Raw genomic sequence first — 16,172 nt, 5'->3', positions numbered from 1 at the left:
CCAACCTAGTATTATAACTGTAGTCCTCCCCCTCATCACAGGCACTGGCTTCCTGCAATTTTTCCATTGGTATATTAATATTAATAGCTTTAGCTTTGTCGCACCAAGAAGTAACTATCTTTATTGGAGACTAGTGTTAAAATCTAATGGGTTTTGTTCACTTATTTTCTACTCACTTTTCTTACCCCTGTGAGCTTCTTTCTCACTGAAAGAAAATGTGGGATTTTACTGCTAAAATGTGGACTTTTTACTTTATTCCAGTTTTCTTAGTACATGTTAATAAGATCTCAGAGTTATATCAGAAGTTTGTGATTTTAACCACATGTGTGGGCTGTCTCAAAAGCTTTTTTATTTTGACTTGGGTACATTTTTCATCTTTTTTTTTTTTTCCCATTAATGACACTGCTGAGGTTAACCTTTCTCTCTTTGTGTTCAGTTTAGGAGGGTAACACATTTAGCAGTGTGTTCTAAACTTTGCGTTTTGGGTGAATATTTTGCAGTGTTTGAAGTGCAACATGTACCTAAAAAACTCTTCATGTCTACAGATGGTGGCAGCAGAAGCAAAGGAGAACATTTCCCTTATGAACAAGAAATCAAGTTCTTTGCTAAAGTACAGTATACAATCTGTCTTGTTTTTCCTTCAATATGTTTGTTTACCAAATATACTCTTTAGATAGTCGCCTCTTTGCAGAATGCACTTGTCTACAAATATGAATTCTCTTCTAAGTAAATATTCTGTGGCACGAAAATAACTGCATGAATCATGTGGGATAAATTTGCTCCCAGCATCCTTGGTCATACTTAAAATAACTTGTTCTGCTCTCCATACGGTATTCCTCAAATGACTTTGTTCTCTATGAAGTTTGACTCAAAGTTCTCTTTTTTTGGCTTCATCATATGACATAAAAGAGAAATAGCTACTTCCTAACATTTGAATATTGATCTGACTTTAAAATTTTAGCTGCATATTTCTTCATTAAAGAGGAAAAGCCTGAGTTAATTTTTAATGATTATGTTATAACTTATAGAATCTTCATTGTGAAGCCCGAGTCCTACTCAGAAAAGGAAAACTGAAGCTCAGACAGGATCAGTTGTTCCGAGTTAGAGTATAGCCTATCATTTTTATTTATTCCACTTACTATGAATTCAGCAAAACTTTGCTCTGTGTCTGAAACATTCCTGACTCCCTTTCAGCCAGTACAGGAAAGAGATGAAGAGTTGCAGAGTCTCCACGTTGGGTCCATTCACTTACTCGGTGTTTACTGTGTCTGGTCTGTGTCATGCATTAGCCTACAAGGATGTAGATTCAGTGTCACAAAGACAGAGTTCCCTTGGGAAGCTTTCCTATTTACAACATGTTTTAGTTAACCTGAAGACCTGATTATTTCTGTCAGGTTCCTTTCAAAGTACTTGTATGTGGTCATTTGTAAAATGGCATGTTATTTTGATTGATTAATATTTGGCTTCCATTGTATTTTCAGAATTGTATTCTTTATTATAAGGGAAATTTCTCTTGTCTGTTCTTTCCATTCGGTATAGCACCCAAAGTCTGTATCAGTCTGAAGTTTGTCTTAGGCTGCACATCGCTAGGTATCTATTCTCCTAGGGTGTGATCCTCCTTGATAACCAGTGATCAAGAGATGATGTATTCATGACCTCTAATCATGCATTTAGAATACATTCTTGTATACCATTGCCAGCGTGCTCAGCACTCCTAGTGATTTTGTTTGCAGATGCCTAAAGAGGCTTAATTTCTACTTACTCTGTGATTCATTCATCCACATATTTACTCAGCACCTATTATGTGTCAATCACTAAGTTCAGGCAAAGTCACAACTTTTTAGGCAGATCACTGGAAACTTGTGTATTCCTATTATTAAAAAATAATAAATATATTATTTAAAATAAACCACATAGGAAAAAACTAGATTTAGACTAGAGTCTAAATACTGATAATGCCTATTATTATCTTCACCTTTTTCATTTATTTATTCAATGAATATATATCTAGTGCTTGCTGCAGGCTTGCAGCAAAGTCCTAGGCACAAGTAAATCAGTGATAAATGAAACGGAGCAAGCAGGAGTCACAGAGGCCAAGAGAGGGGTTTAAACAATCCCCAAAATGTTTTTATCTCTCATGCACCTTATAGACTCTTAGGGAGACAGACTAATCCAAAATCACACAAATAAAATATAAAATTGCAAATGATGTTAGAGGACCAGAGGATACGGGGAGTTTATGTTGTTGATAGGCCAGCAAAGGCTTACCTGATGAAGTGCTACTGCCCTGAGGCCTGCAGGAGGGGTGGAGTGACTCAGGGTGTGGGAAGGTCATTTCAGACAGAGGGCGTGGCATGTATACAGCCTTTGAATGGGGGAGGGGGGGATTGGACAAAGGCCAGCAGGATTAGAGTGCAGAAATCAGAGGTAGGCTTTGATCAAGGCCAGGGATGAAGAACTTTGTAAATCGGTAAGCGGCGGGTGTGGCTGAGTAAATCATTCACTGTCTTCATCTCAATTTATCTTCATCTCCATCTTCAATCTCAAAAACAGAGTTGATAATACCTACCGTACAAAGTGGTCACTGGGACACATGAAATTATAGCATGTCAGATACAGTCCTCAGACATAGTAGAGATTCCATAGAAGGTCATCCTTGATTGCCTTTGAATCTTTTGGGCACTGAACTGCGTTGTGTGAAAATATTAAGACTATTTCATTTTGAAAAAGTATTGAGACTAATTTCAAACACTAAAAATTCAGTGTTGTTTTTCAAAATGACACCCCACCCCACCCTACTCCTGTGTCCCCCCGCCACATACACATGCACAGACTGGAGAGAGCAGAGAGGGATACTCTGAATGGTGCTGACTGGCATGGCTGTGAATGTTGGGGACTCATTGCATGTGAACAGAGCTCTGGCTGCACCAAAGACTCAGCATGCATTGGTCCCCCAAAAGATTCCACTGTGTAGATCTGTTTTCTTTTCCTTTCTTTCAGGTCGTTCTTCCTTTAATTGATCAATATTTCAAAAACCACCGTTTATACTTCTTATCTGCAGCAAGCAGACCTCTCTGTTCTGGAGGACATGCATCAAACAAAGAGAAAGAAATGGTGACTAGGTAAACAGCTATAAAAATAAAGACTATTGTTTAAGTGTATTTGCATTTGAGAAAGAGTATCTCAGGATCTTGAAGTAGGAGCATGCAGAGTGTTCACTCATCTTCCTTGGCCCTTGGGAATCAAATACTACAAAGGTGATGGTTTAGGCAAGTTAATACATGTGTTCTAGGTATTGAATTTTCTTATATTTTACTGCTAAATATAATACTGAGTTGAGGGAATAAAATACACAGTTCAGAATCCACAAGTAGAGGCTAGAGATACATCAGTATATTAGTATTTTTGATAAATGATGCTCTTAACATTAGTTTCATTAAATTTTTTTCAAATCTAATATTTTTGCCAGCCTGTATTTTTCAGGAAGGCAAGATCTCATTTACAGTAATTATAATTTTAAATGAAAAAAATTATGACCAATCCTGGAATAAAATGATGTAAACATATATACTTTCTGAGGTTTTCCATTCACACTACTCAAGCCACATCCTAGCAGTGCTTTCTCATTTATGTTTAAACCTAAGTATTCTTTAGCTTTGTGATTCTGCTGGCAATTTCAAGTCTGAGTCCTCAAAATTCTGCCAGAAGTTAGGATGCATGAGAATCAATTCCTGAGAAAGTCTGCCTCTGTGTTACATTGCTCAGGAGTCTCTACCAAGCTTTTAGATTGTACTGAATAAAAATTTCTGTGAAAATGAGTACCCTGTATAAAGCAGAATACAGGATTTCCTTGGACTTCACTTTCTTTTTTATCTATCTATTGCTGTTTAGCAAAATTATCACAGGTTTAATGTTTTAAAAGAATATGTATTTATCTCACAGTGTCTGTGTATCTGTAAACAGTACCTTGCTTGGAAAACAAGCCTCTTTTTTTTTTTTTTCTTAAGACATTTTAGAGCAGTTTTAGAGTCATAGCATGGACTTGACTTTAATAATGTGCCGAATGGCAGTGCAGTATCAGCCTATTGAACAGAATGAGATGAGATTGAGGGTAAAGAATAAATAAGATTCCTTTGTTACATAACACTGGGGGTGGGATTTTAAGCTCATCTCTTGAGTTTGTTTATTGTCTGTTTTACCAACCAGTAAGTAGCCAGTTATGTGATGTAGGATTGCAGCAGCATTAAAAATGTTTCCAAACTTCTTCAAATAATAAGATTCTTGTAGAGTAGATAAAGATAACAGAGAATCCATCCTGGTGGCTTACTTTGTTTCCACCAACTCTGTTAGGAGAGAAAAAGAGAAGGAAGAACTATCTTCCAAGATGCAAATTTCATCCCTTGCCCACTTGGGCCTGGCCTTCTTTTGGTCTTCTCTGGGAGAGAGAGGGACCCTTCCCGCCTCTTTTCATACATGCACTCGTCCATGTCGCTGGCCCCATGTCCCCCTGTGGACACTTGAGTGCACACAGTAGCTGGAGAAACGCCAGTGCACCAAGTTCCCCTTAAACACTGAAACCAAAGCAACTGCACAGTCACCAAGCTCCTCTGGCCAGTTAGCCTTTTGTAACAGAAGCTTTGTTCTTACAGGTGGTGTTAATTTAATGACATTCATTACATAAGTCAACACAATATAATTAGAGAATATAGAGGGAAAAATGTGTGAATTCTGCTCTTTCCCCTCCCCTTTTGTGTTTTGTTATCACCATTTCAGTTTTAGTCTTACTCTGAGAATAATTCACTAACTATAGAAGTAACTAATTTTCCTTTACAAATATATCCCTCATATAATAAATCAGAAGAACAGCATGAATCTGTGCTAGCCTCCATTGAGGTAGTTTGGGGTCCTTATAGTAATACTTCTCCAGTTTTTAATGATTTCATCTTCAAATTTTTCTTCACCTCTTGGAAAGAGGGTTGATAAGTTTTACTTCTCCAATGAGCACGTCCAAAAGGAATATATGCCATTAAAATTCAAACACACAGAAATGAGAGACATAATAGGAAAAGTAACTGATTTCTTCACAGTACTCTTGTGCCAAACATAGGTTAAACTTAAGCTCAGAGAGAAAAAAAATCAGAGTGGAAAAATGAATAAGGTGATGATAAGCAAATTATGATACATGTTGTCCAGTCATTAAAATGATTGATATAAATATGTGACAACTTAGGGAAATTATTTAAAAAATAAAATACATGTTCAAATAGTATTGATCTGGATTTTTTTTTAAACTAAATTTTTAGGTATAGAAAAGTAGTGGTAAGGGATAAATTTAATGTTAATGGTAGTTTTCTTTATGTAGTACATGTAGATTTTGTATTACTATTTTTCTGTGTTTTCTAAGTTTTTAAAATAAAAAAAATCTTACCTTAATAATCATAAAACTATGTTTTAAAATAACCAACATCACTACCACATTAATGAAAACAAACAATTTGTTTGGCATGTTGAAGTGGAATCAGTGAAATTTATAAATCTGCTTTTGTACCACTTCAGCTAAGTATTACTTTAGTGACTAAAATAAGTAAAAAAAAAAAAAAGAAGAAAATAGATTAAAAAAAACTGACCCTGCTACTGTGAACATACGAGCATAGCTTTATACATACAGTAAGCACTGTCTTGATTTAATAGCTGTATGTAGCTGTAGTTGAGTGGGTCTAAGTTAACTTTTCCACAATTGAAACCAAGTTGTTCCCATTAGTTGTTTGGATACCTTCTGGCACTAGAAATTATACATTGAGCATTTCTTGCTCTGCTATCCACAAAGATGTGTTAGACGACAGTCTCTGTACCCCAGGAGTGTATATGGCAGTGGCTAAGGGTATGGGAATACAGACAGTTCCAATAGCAGAAAGCCAAGCAGTGCTATGGGATTCCAAATAAAGTAATACTGCTTTGGATGGGTCTGGATGGGCTTAGAGATGTATGGAAGTCATGGCAGTCAAAGATGATCTCAGAAACATGCAGATCAGAGATTAAGAAAGGGGGATATTTTCTAGAAAACAACATAAAGAGTAGAAGCTGGGTCAGTTAGGGGAAATGTAGGTTATATAGATTGCTTATGGAACACTGTTGGAGAAGGAAATGGCAACCCACTCTGCTATTCTTGCCTAGAGAATCCCGTAGACAGAGGACCCTGGTGGGTTGCTGTCCATAGGGTCACACAGAGTCGGACACGACTGAAGCAACTTAGCATGCATGCATGCATTGGAGAAGGAAATGGCAACCCGCTCCAGTATTCTTGTCTGGAGAATCCCAGGGACAGAGGAGCCTGGTGGGCTGCTGTCCTTGGGGTCACACAGAGTCGGACACGACTGAGCAACCACTTTCACTTTTCACTTTCATGCATTGGAGAAGGAAATGGCAACCCACTCCAGTGTTCTTGCCTGGAGAATCCCAGGGACGGGGGAGCCTGGTGGGCTGCCATCTATGGGGTTGCACAGAGTTGGACACGACTGAAGCGACTTAGCAGCAGCTAAGGAACACTGCAATTGATAGTAACTGCCAGAATAAAATTTCATTTTGCTTTAAAAAATTTTTTTTAAAAATAATTCATGAGCACTAAGAAGACAATGCTTTTTAAATAGGAGAATTGAGAACAGCCTGGCAGCAAAGTGGGATTGATAAACAGTAGCATGGCTAGGAGACCACAGCAGCCATTCAGAGCTATGACAAGGATGCAGGCTGTTGTAACAGAAGTGACGCCTCCAGTAGGTGGTGCTACCCTTGGGTTTGTTCAGCAAGTGTTCTGAATGCCCACTGGGTACCAGATGCTGTCCTAGGTCTGAGGACAAACACACAGGTACGAGGGCACAGTTCCTAGCTTTAATGGACTTAGAAGTACAGCTGAGGAGACACATACATATAGAGATGGGCCATATACTACGTTGTGATGAGTGTCAGTGGAGCCATATATAAAGTGCTGGGAATGCAGAGGAGACATTAATACAGAAAGAGGCTGGGTGTGAGAAACACAGGAGGAAACAAGCGTGCCTCAGTAATGAGTCTTGTGGCAGGGAAACAAGAGAAGGCCAACGTGGGGCTGCAGTTTCTGTACTGAGTAGTTGGAACAATGCTGTTGTCACTAATGAAAGCAAGACACTTCAGAAGAACTAGTTTTGAGGAAACAATGGAAACACTGACAGATTTTATTTTGGGCGGCTCCAAACTCAGTGCAGATGGTGACTGCAGCCATGAAATTCAAAGACACTTGTTCCTTGGAAGAAAAGCTATGACCAACCTAGACAGGATATTAAAAAGCAGAGACATTACTTTGCCAACAAAGGTCCATCTAGTCAAGGCTATGGTTTTTCCAGTGGTCATGTATGGATGTGAGAGTTGGACTATAAAGAAAGCTGAGTGCTGAAGAATTGATGCTTTTGAACTGTGGTGTTAGAGGAGACTCTTGAGAGTCTCTTGGATTGCAAGGAGATCCAGCCAGTCCATCTTAAGAAATCAGTCCTGAATGTTCATTGGAAGGACTGATGCTGAAATTAAAACTCTGATAGTTTGGCCACCTGATGCAAAAAGCTGACTCATTTGAAAAGACCCTGTTGCTGGGAAAAATTGACGGCAGGAGAAGAAGGGGATGATAGAGGATGAGATAGTTGGATGGCACCGACTCTATGGACATGAGTTTGGATAAGCTCCAGGAGTTGGTGATGGACAGGGAAGCCTGGCATGCTGCAGTCCATGGGGTCACAGAGTCGGACATGACTAAGTGACTGAACTGAGGTGGCGCTAGTGGTAAGGAACCCACCTGCCAAAGGAGGAGACATAAGAGGGATGGGTTCAGCCCCTAGATGGGGAAGATCCCCTGGAGGAGGAAATGGCAACCCACTCCAGTGTTCTTGCCTGGAGAATCTCATGGACTGAGGAGCCTGGTGGGCTGCTGTCGATGGGGTTGCAAAGAGTCGGACATGAATGAAGCAACTTAGCACAGCACAACACAGTTTTGAAAAGAGGTTGAGTTTGGTTAAACCGGTGCTTCTGGAAGAAGTAGTAAGTGCTAACAGGTCATTTTAGCTGGAAGTATACAGTAGGAAGTGAGAAATAGGTGTTTGGTATTGGAGAGATCAGGGCAAGAAATGACATATTTGGGGACCATCTAGACCCATCTAATGCTTGAAGCTTGGATAGCAAGAGGAAACCAAGGGAGAAGCACGGAGAAGCTGAACAGGCTGAACACCAAAACTTGGAGAAGTGTTACACATGGAGGGTTTTCAAAAGTGGATATTTGAAGAACAGAGAGAACAATTCATTAGCAAAGAAGTGGGAAATAATACTATAAAACAGAGGCCAGAGTTTCACGGAGGTGAGTAATTAATGATGCCAAGTACTGTGGAGAGCTCTGCAGGATGGAGGCTGAAAAAGAGGTTATTAGATGAACTATTTGGAGGGTGTTGAGAACTTCAAGGAGAAGCCATGAGGGGTGGAAAGGACACTCACAAGGCAGAGAGTCAGGGAGGAAGCTGCAGATGCATTTTGATTTCTTAAGTATGTTAGTAGTGAAAGGTGCAGGGAAAGGGAGTAACAGGATTATGGAAAGTGCTTTAAAGAAACTACTGGTTCGCATTGATAATAGACCTAGAGTTTGCACGGGAACTACACCCTGAAATGGGGTAGCACAGAAGGGGAGAGAGATGATTTGTCTTTTTTGAGGACCTAGCTTTCCATTGGGTTTACCAAAAGGTTTTCCCATCTATATGATGTGTCCTGGAAAACGAACAACCTTTTTGGCCAACCCAACATATATATGTATGTCTCTCTGGTGACGCATCTATTACTAATTAGGAATAACTAGGGTTAACTAGGTTACTAGGAATGGAGGAGGGCATGGCAACCCACTCCAGTGTTCTTGCCTGGAGAATCCCCATGGACAGAGGAGCCTGGCAGACTTCAGTTCACAGGGTTGCAAAGAATTGGACATGAGTGAGCGACTAACAACAGGGTTAGGAAACAGCTGATATCGAAAGAAGTCATTTTTCTGTGACAGATTCTCAGACATGAATGTGATCCGATGGGATGGGATACAGAGCAATTCTGTTTTCCATCATCACACAAAAAAAATCCCAGGTTTAGATTAATCAGGTTACAACATGATCCATGTATTACAAATTCAACATCATCTCAGAATGCTTCACCCTAATACTAGAGAGGGTGAGTAACAGGTAAAAGATACCGCTTAAAATAGAGTAGTTTCCAGTAATCCAAAGTGTATGCAATTCTAAGCTGTAAACACTCTCTCCAGATGGAGACATATCCTTGTGGGTTTTTTTTTTTTTCTTGGCCGTGTGACTTGGCATATGGAGCCTTAGTTCCCCAACTAGGGATCAGACCCATGCCTCCTACAGTGGAAGCTTGGAGTCTTAACCACTGGACCAAAAGGGAAGTCACAGAGACAGATCCTTATTGACTTAGCATAGAGAAAGCTCAGTGAATGAGGATACCTGGAGAAAGGTGCTTTTGTTTTATTGTCTTTGTTCATTTCAGTTAGAGCCTAAAGACAGATAATGCAGCTCAGTGGACTAAGGTTGAATCTTGTGTCTAATGTCTACTTGGCAAGATCATTGTGTGGGAAAAAAAAAAAAAAAGAGCACTGGTAAGAGATTTCCTAAGACTTCAAAGTCATTTAAGCACTTGTGGATGAATATTTTCTTGGAAAAGCCACCCTATTCCCTATATAATGACTTTTCACCAATAAACTATATCACATTGTTATTAAAGTGAGAAATAATGGGCAAAACTTACTGTGAAAGTGGTCAACATCAAAAAGGTGATTCTGTCTCCGTTTTCCCATTCTGCCATGAGCAGTTGCCAGCACTGGATTCCATGGCGTAGTCTATATCCCAAGTACTGAGCATGTATATCTGTACCCTGGTAGTGATGGCAAAGATGGCAAGAGAGGACAGGGCTGTCAGAACATAGCTGCTACCATGACTGGAAAAATCAGGCTGAGTGTAGGTGGTGCTATACAAGTGGATTTTCAAAATTAGAGCTTTGGCAAGTTCTAGCTATGGAACAGCTGTGTGTCTGAGAGTTCAGAAGAGTGTGGATAGATGTGAAAATGGCAGGTATAAGATGGGAGGTTAAGTGTCATGATATTTGCAAATGGCCCCTGGCTGGGAGGGGACTTCTGTGAGCTTGGGTTGGGAGTGCTAAAGGAGCACCAGGTGTTAGAAAAGGCTTCTTGGAGTAAACGTGTCCGGAGCTGAATCCTGAGGGATGTTTAAAGGGGTTGTAACATGGAAGTGAGATGTTCTTAAGAATAGGACCCAACAAGAAAGTCACCAGACTGCCTGGTGACAGACAAGACAGGACAAGACCAGGTACTGCCCAGATTCTGGGTTCTGATGTGAGCATTAGTGCTCAGCAATGCCATCATGCTGAGTGCTGGGCACCCTTATTTGGAGTCTTCTGTTGGTGAGCGCCAGGAAGCGCACAAAGACCTGGGAACTCACTCTAGAGGAGATGTATTTTTGACTCATGCATTAGCATTCAAAGTCCTTTAAGTTATAACAGCTCTAATGTTTTTCTTTGAGTGATTATAAGTGGTTTAAATTCTCTTTCTAGTTCATTGTGTGAAATTCACTGGATGCTTTGGTATATGTGTATGGGGTAATGGTCAAGGTCTAGAAGAAGGAAAGTTCAAATGAGAAAACATACTAAAAGTAGCATTTTGTGCACAAAGCACCATACTTCCATTGTTAAATAAAGCCCATAACAACAACAACAACAACAACAACATTATAGAATTTCAGTAGTACTTTGGTACAGATAAAATTACATTTTTTTCCTTATGGTTTTCTGTAGTTATATTTTTGTGGGATTTGTATAGATTGCTTTTATATTAATTAGCTTTGCTTTCGATTTTTTTTGGTTCCTTTACTTATAATATGTGCTTTTTTAACCGTGTTTGTTAAAGATATGCACTCAAAGACTCTTTATTTAATACCTTTACTCCACATTCTGCTCAGAGAATTGATTCTTTCTGCGTGACATCATGTTGCTTTTTTCCGGCTCATTTATCAGCTGTTTATTTTTCTTTTTTTCTTCTTCTTTTTTTTTTTTTTTGGTTTTATTTCATTTGAATTTAATTTCTCCCTGTTTTTTCTACCTTCCCTTCCCCCTTTCCCTTTCCTCTTTTGTTTTTCTTTTGTCTTCAGCCTATTCTGCAAACTTGGAGTTCTTGTCAGGCATAGGATTTCACTATTTGGTAAGGAGACCCTTAAACAAATACTAGCATGGCCGTCACTTGGTTTTCTTTGCCACTTTGCACTGTGTTGTGAGCTGCTATGTTGCATGAATGCATGTTTGCATGGCTGCATGCATGGTCGTCGTAGGCCAAGGTAAGGTCCTCAAGGTTGTTTATAAGTAGCATTACCAATAGTAAAATTGAAGACCATGACTTTGTATACCAGTCCAAAGCACACTTGAAAGTCACAAACTTACATTATTAAAGATCAAATGAATGAAAACAACAGTTTCTACCTTATTTTATTTCAGAGGGGTGAAGCGAAACTGGGCCTCTGAGTTTGTGTTTGGTTATCTCTGATAGATTAAATACCCATCCACAGTTTTTAATTGCACTTACTTTTTCAGTGCTCTTGACTACAAATTTGCATGTTGACTGTATTCCAGACATTGGAACTTCATAATAGAGATAGGCCTGGATTTGCCAAAAGCAACTTCTCTGGTACCTCCAAACCCCACAGCAGTCAGTTTTTATTCATTTCTGAGAATTCATGTAGCTGAAGTTCATGTTCCCAAACACTGCTTTCCATTAGCCGTGCAGGGCAGTCACTCACTTTTCACAGACTCTCCTTGCAGTGGGGCTTTAAGACTCTATAGCAGTTGGCAGAGTTTATTTTTTACACTTTCCTGCATCTGCTATCATAAACTGCCAAGGCAAATTTTAGCCCAGGGCTCTCTAGATTTTGAGACAGTGTTGTGGTGACTTCAGTAAGAAAACATTGAGTGTGTTTAGAGATTTATAAGTCCTAGTCCATTCACCAAAAAAACCTAAGGATTATGTTATTTCTATAAAAGCCACAAAGGATAAACTGAGAAATAGGTGCACGTACACATGTATATGTGTGTGTGTATGTATATATATATATGTATATATGCAAGTAATTTTTACATTCTTTACACTTTTTTGAGAAATGATAGCTTCTGGATATGACTACTTAATGCTACATTTGGTTTCTAATATTATTATATCCAAATATATGGTTCCCATAAATTGCCTAGATTTTTTCATTAATGTTTCAGTTATCCAAAATTAATGGGGAAATTGCCTTCAGAATGATCTCCAGTTGACTGCCTTTTGTTTTGACTTCTCTTCAACTTAGAAAAACTTCCATGTAAATTATTTAGACAGAACTTTCATGTACTCTTTAACCTTCTCATAATAATTATGTATTCAAAAATTCTCCACCTGTCTTCAGAGAATACTGTCTAATTATATCTACCTCTGGTGGGGACCTCATAATACTTTCTATTGTTTATCTCTAGCTTCTTACATATTTTAACCTCTTGGTTTCCAATGTTACATTTTTCTATAACTTCACATTTTAAATTTTTTGAGGTATTCCATATATACAGTGAAGTACACAAATCTTAAGAGCAGCATGATGACATAGCTTGATGGAATTTTACATGTATTTGCCCATTTTCTCAGTTCAAGGCATAGAACATTTTCAGCATCCCAGAAGCCTACCTCGTGCCATTTTGCAGTTTATAACCCTCTGCAAAGGAACTATATTTAAACTAATCTAGTGGTCTACTAACGTAGACTTTCATTACCATGTATTAATTTTGCCTGTTGTTTAATCTTCTGTTTTCCCTTTGAATATATTAAGGGCTCAGTAATGGAAGATAAATGCATACTGTAGCTTGTTGTAATAATCAGAGGAGAAGAACTGGATTTTAACATTCATTTTGTCTGTGATTCTAATATTTCATCTAGGCATTGTATATTATATCTCTTTGCCTTTAAATATAACTATTTTTATTTTTAACAGGAATTTATTGGAGAACTACTGTGTGTCTTTATCTGGAAAGCATATTTTAATGTGCATTTTATTAATGTCGCATTATTTTTTCAAATTTGCTTTGGCATTTGCATGTAAAACAATACAAAGGTCAAGAAGTCTTTATTATTCAACAATACTCTAATATATTTTGTCAACATTTTAGCATGTTAGTTCTTAGACTTGTAAACTTTACGTATTATAGCTATAGCTTGGTTTTAAACATTAACATGATGTCCTGAAGAAAATAATGGACTTTGATCAGAAAACCTGTATGTAAGTCCCCTCTTTGTAACTGAACCAGTTGAATGATCTGGACAAGGGACTTAACTTCTCTTGAGCATTATTTTTTTTTTTTCATTTTGAAACTAGATGAAAATAACTACTAACTTTAGAGATCCATTGTATATATAAAATCTCATATGAGATGATGAACGTTAAAGTGCTTTGTAAACTGTAATCATACCACTTTCAAGTCTAAGGTATTCTTAGTCTTATTTGTACAGCTATGAATCAAATTACATACAGACTAAACTAGGGCAGTTAGCTATTTAAAGACCATGAAGTCTTTAAAATCTAGGCATTTTCACATCAGAGCAGAAGTGGTATAATTCAAGTATTTACTTAAAAAAAATTAACTTTTATTATCTTTTGGCCATATCATGGGGCATGCGGGATCTTTGTTACCCAACCAGGGATCAACCTGTGCCCCCTGCAGTGATAGCATGGAGTCTTAACCACTGAACTATCTGGGAAGTCCCAAGTATGGACCATTTGATGTATCAATTATACCATTGTGGATTTTCCTAAAGAAAAAGAGACCTAGCAGCATATATACAGTGGTCTTTTGTATATGGACATGTTAATCTCTTACTTTTTTCTTTCACGCTATCTTTACATTATTTTTTTCTGTGTTCTGGGAGACACCAACTGATGATCAAAATGTTTTTCCTGTACTTAGTTCAAAAAATTGTTCATGGCCTAACTTAAGAATAAAGTGAGACAGAAGTTGAGTTTAACAAAGAAATACTTGGGCTTGTGTCAAGTAGCAAAAAATATAGAAAGAAATACATTAACCCGAAACATGTCAGGAAGGTGGGATTAGCATTAAAAAACACCAGGAGGCAAAACTCTTGTCATGAAGGTGGTAATTGCGGGGAGCTAAGTTTGATCAGCAATGGAATATTTATTCCAAGGTGGCTGCCAGATTATGATTATATCTCTAAAACTTCATCTCTAGTTCAGAAATTTTTATGATGTATAAAGTAAGGATTCCCCAAATTTAAACTTCTATATTTGCTTTTTCTTTTACCCACTTTAAAATATTTTCTATACATTGAAGCACACTAAGAATTAAAGAGATGAGTCATGTTTTTATGCCTCATATATGCTTTTGAAGGTGTTTAAACCACTTCATTTTATCTTAGAAAAAGGTAGGATTTTTAAAAATGGGAACAAGCCATATTTCCAGCATAACAGTGTTTCTGGTATACCTGTAAAATACTTTATGGAAAAAATAGTAAGTACAATGGCATCTGTTTTATATACAGGGCTTCCCTGGTGGCTCAGTGGTAAAGAATCCACCTGCCAAGGCAGGAGATGTGGGTTCAATACATGGGTAGGGAAGATCCCTGGAGAAGAGAATGGCAATCCACTCCTGTATTCTTTTCTGGGAAGTCCCATGGACAGAGGAGCCTGGCGGGCTGCAGTCCACAGGATCGCAAAGAGTTGCACACAATTTAGCGACTAAACAGCAATAGTTTTATATGTAGTCTTCCCTTTTGACTTCTGAAATGCTTGCTAGTAATTATAAGTTGGTGTATTTTGGGACAAATAAATTCTTGTACTTTGGAAAATCAGTTAGAACTGGCTAAGACCCAGGCAGGTTGACAAGGTATAAGGACCCCATGTGCCATTTTCAGGGACATATTGTTGACTAACGAAATACTGTTTTTAATGCCTCCATTTTCCCTCACTTATGCTAAGTGGAAATTCTGAATGTCTAACTGCCTAATTTTAAGGCAGTTAGAGAGCAACTTCACTTTCACTTTTCACTTTCATGCATTGGAGAAGGAAATGGCAACCCACTCCAGTGTTCTTGCCTGAAGAATCCCAGGGACGGGGGAGCCTGGTGGGCCACCGTCTGTGGGGTCGCACAGAGTTGGACACGACTGAAGCAACTTAGCAGCAGCAGCAGCAGCAGCAGAGAATACTCAACTTCTACTATTATAACCTATTTAAGGCTCTCAGTTATTTTTAGAGGAAGTGGAATCTGGTAACCATAACTCCAATAGGAATAGCAATGGTGATGCAGGACTTCTTAACGGCTTTCTTTTTCCATGTGGAAATAAATCAGATGCCTTAATGACATTCATTTTATGCATTCATTCAGTAAATATTTTCTCTGTGTGAGGCCTTCTCTCAGGCTCTGAGGATAGAAAAATGATTTCTTAACCTCTTTACTACTCCCAACCTGAGCCAATCTACAGGTATCTTTCACCTGTACGCCTCTAAGAACATACTAACTCTGCTCTCAGAACTCCCTCCTGCCTGTCTAAACTGTGTTCCAGAACCATATCTCTTGCTTCCCCTCCAAAAAACAAGGCAAAGCAAAAAATGATCTCAAAACTGAATATACTCTTGTGTAGCCAGTGGCTTCCCATTTCTCTAGAATTAAGATCAGAATTCTTAATCTGGCCATTTAATCTGGTTAGTGTTTCATAGTCTGCCCTCTCTGTACCCCTCCATCCCTGTTTCCAGAGAATTCTTGCTTCTTCATGATGCCTCAGCTTAAGTGGTCTTCCCTGTGCTTCTTGAAAGTGTCATTTTCATATCTGCTCAGGCCATTTGCACCATCTGTGATTACTGTCCGTAATGGGATCCTATATATGCCCCTCTCCAGTCCCTCACACCTATAATGGGATGAACTACCCACCTTTCAGATTTCAGTGTAAGTAGTATTCTCTCTGGAAATTCATAGCTGACCTCTTTGATTATACTATCTCTACTATTATAAATTCTCTTAGCTCTATGTACTTTTCCTTCATCTCACTGGTGAGTTACTAGATTAACTTCTCT

The 16,172-nt window shown here is 38.4% G+C and overlaps 1 protein-coding gene across 1 annotated transcript in view; it reads left to right on the top strand.

Moving 5' to 3' along the window:
- RYR2 (ryanodine receptor 2) overlaps window positions 1–16,172 on the top strand; it is a 582,989-nt gene that overhangs the window by 405,300 nt on the left and 161,517 nt on the right. Inside the window, exons 61-63 of the mRNA XM_052640524.1 lie at window positions 546–610; window positions 3,001–3,122; window positions 11,226–11,275. Of these exons, the coding sequence (XP_052496484.1) occupies window positions 546–610; window positions 3,001–3,122; window positions 11,226–11,275 (237 nt within the window). The remainder of the gene's footprint in view (window positions 1–545; window positions 611–3,000; window positions 3,123–11,225; window positions 11,276–16,172) is intronic.

This window comes from Budorcas taxicolor, chromosome 5 (assembly GCF_023091745.1).
Source record: "Budorcas taxicolor isolate Tak-1 chromosome 5, Takin1.1, whole genome shotgun sequence".
NCBI classification, from domain to species: domain Eukaryota; kingdom Metazoa; phylum Chordata; class Mammalia; order Artiodactyla; family Bovidae; genus Budorcas; species Budorcas taxicolor.
This window is presented reverse-complemented; position numbering and strand designations above follow the sequence as displayed.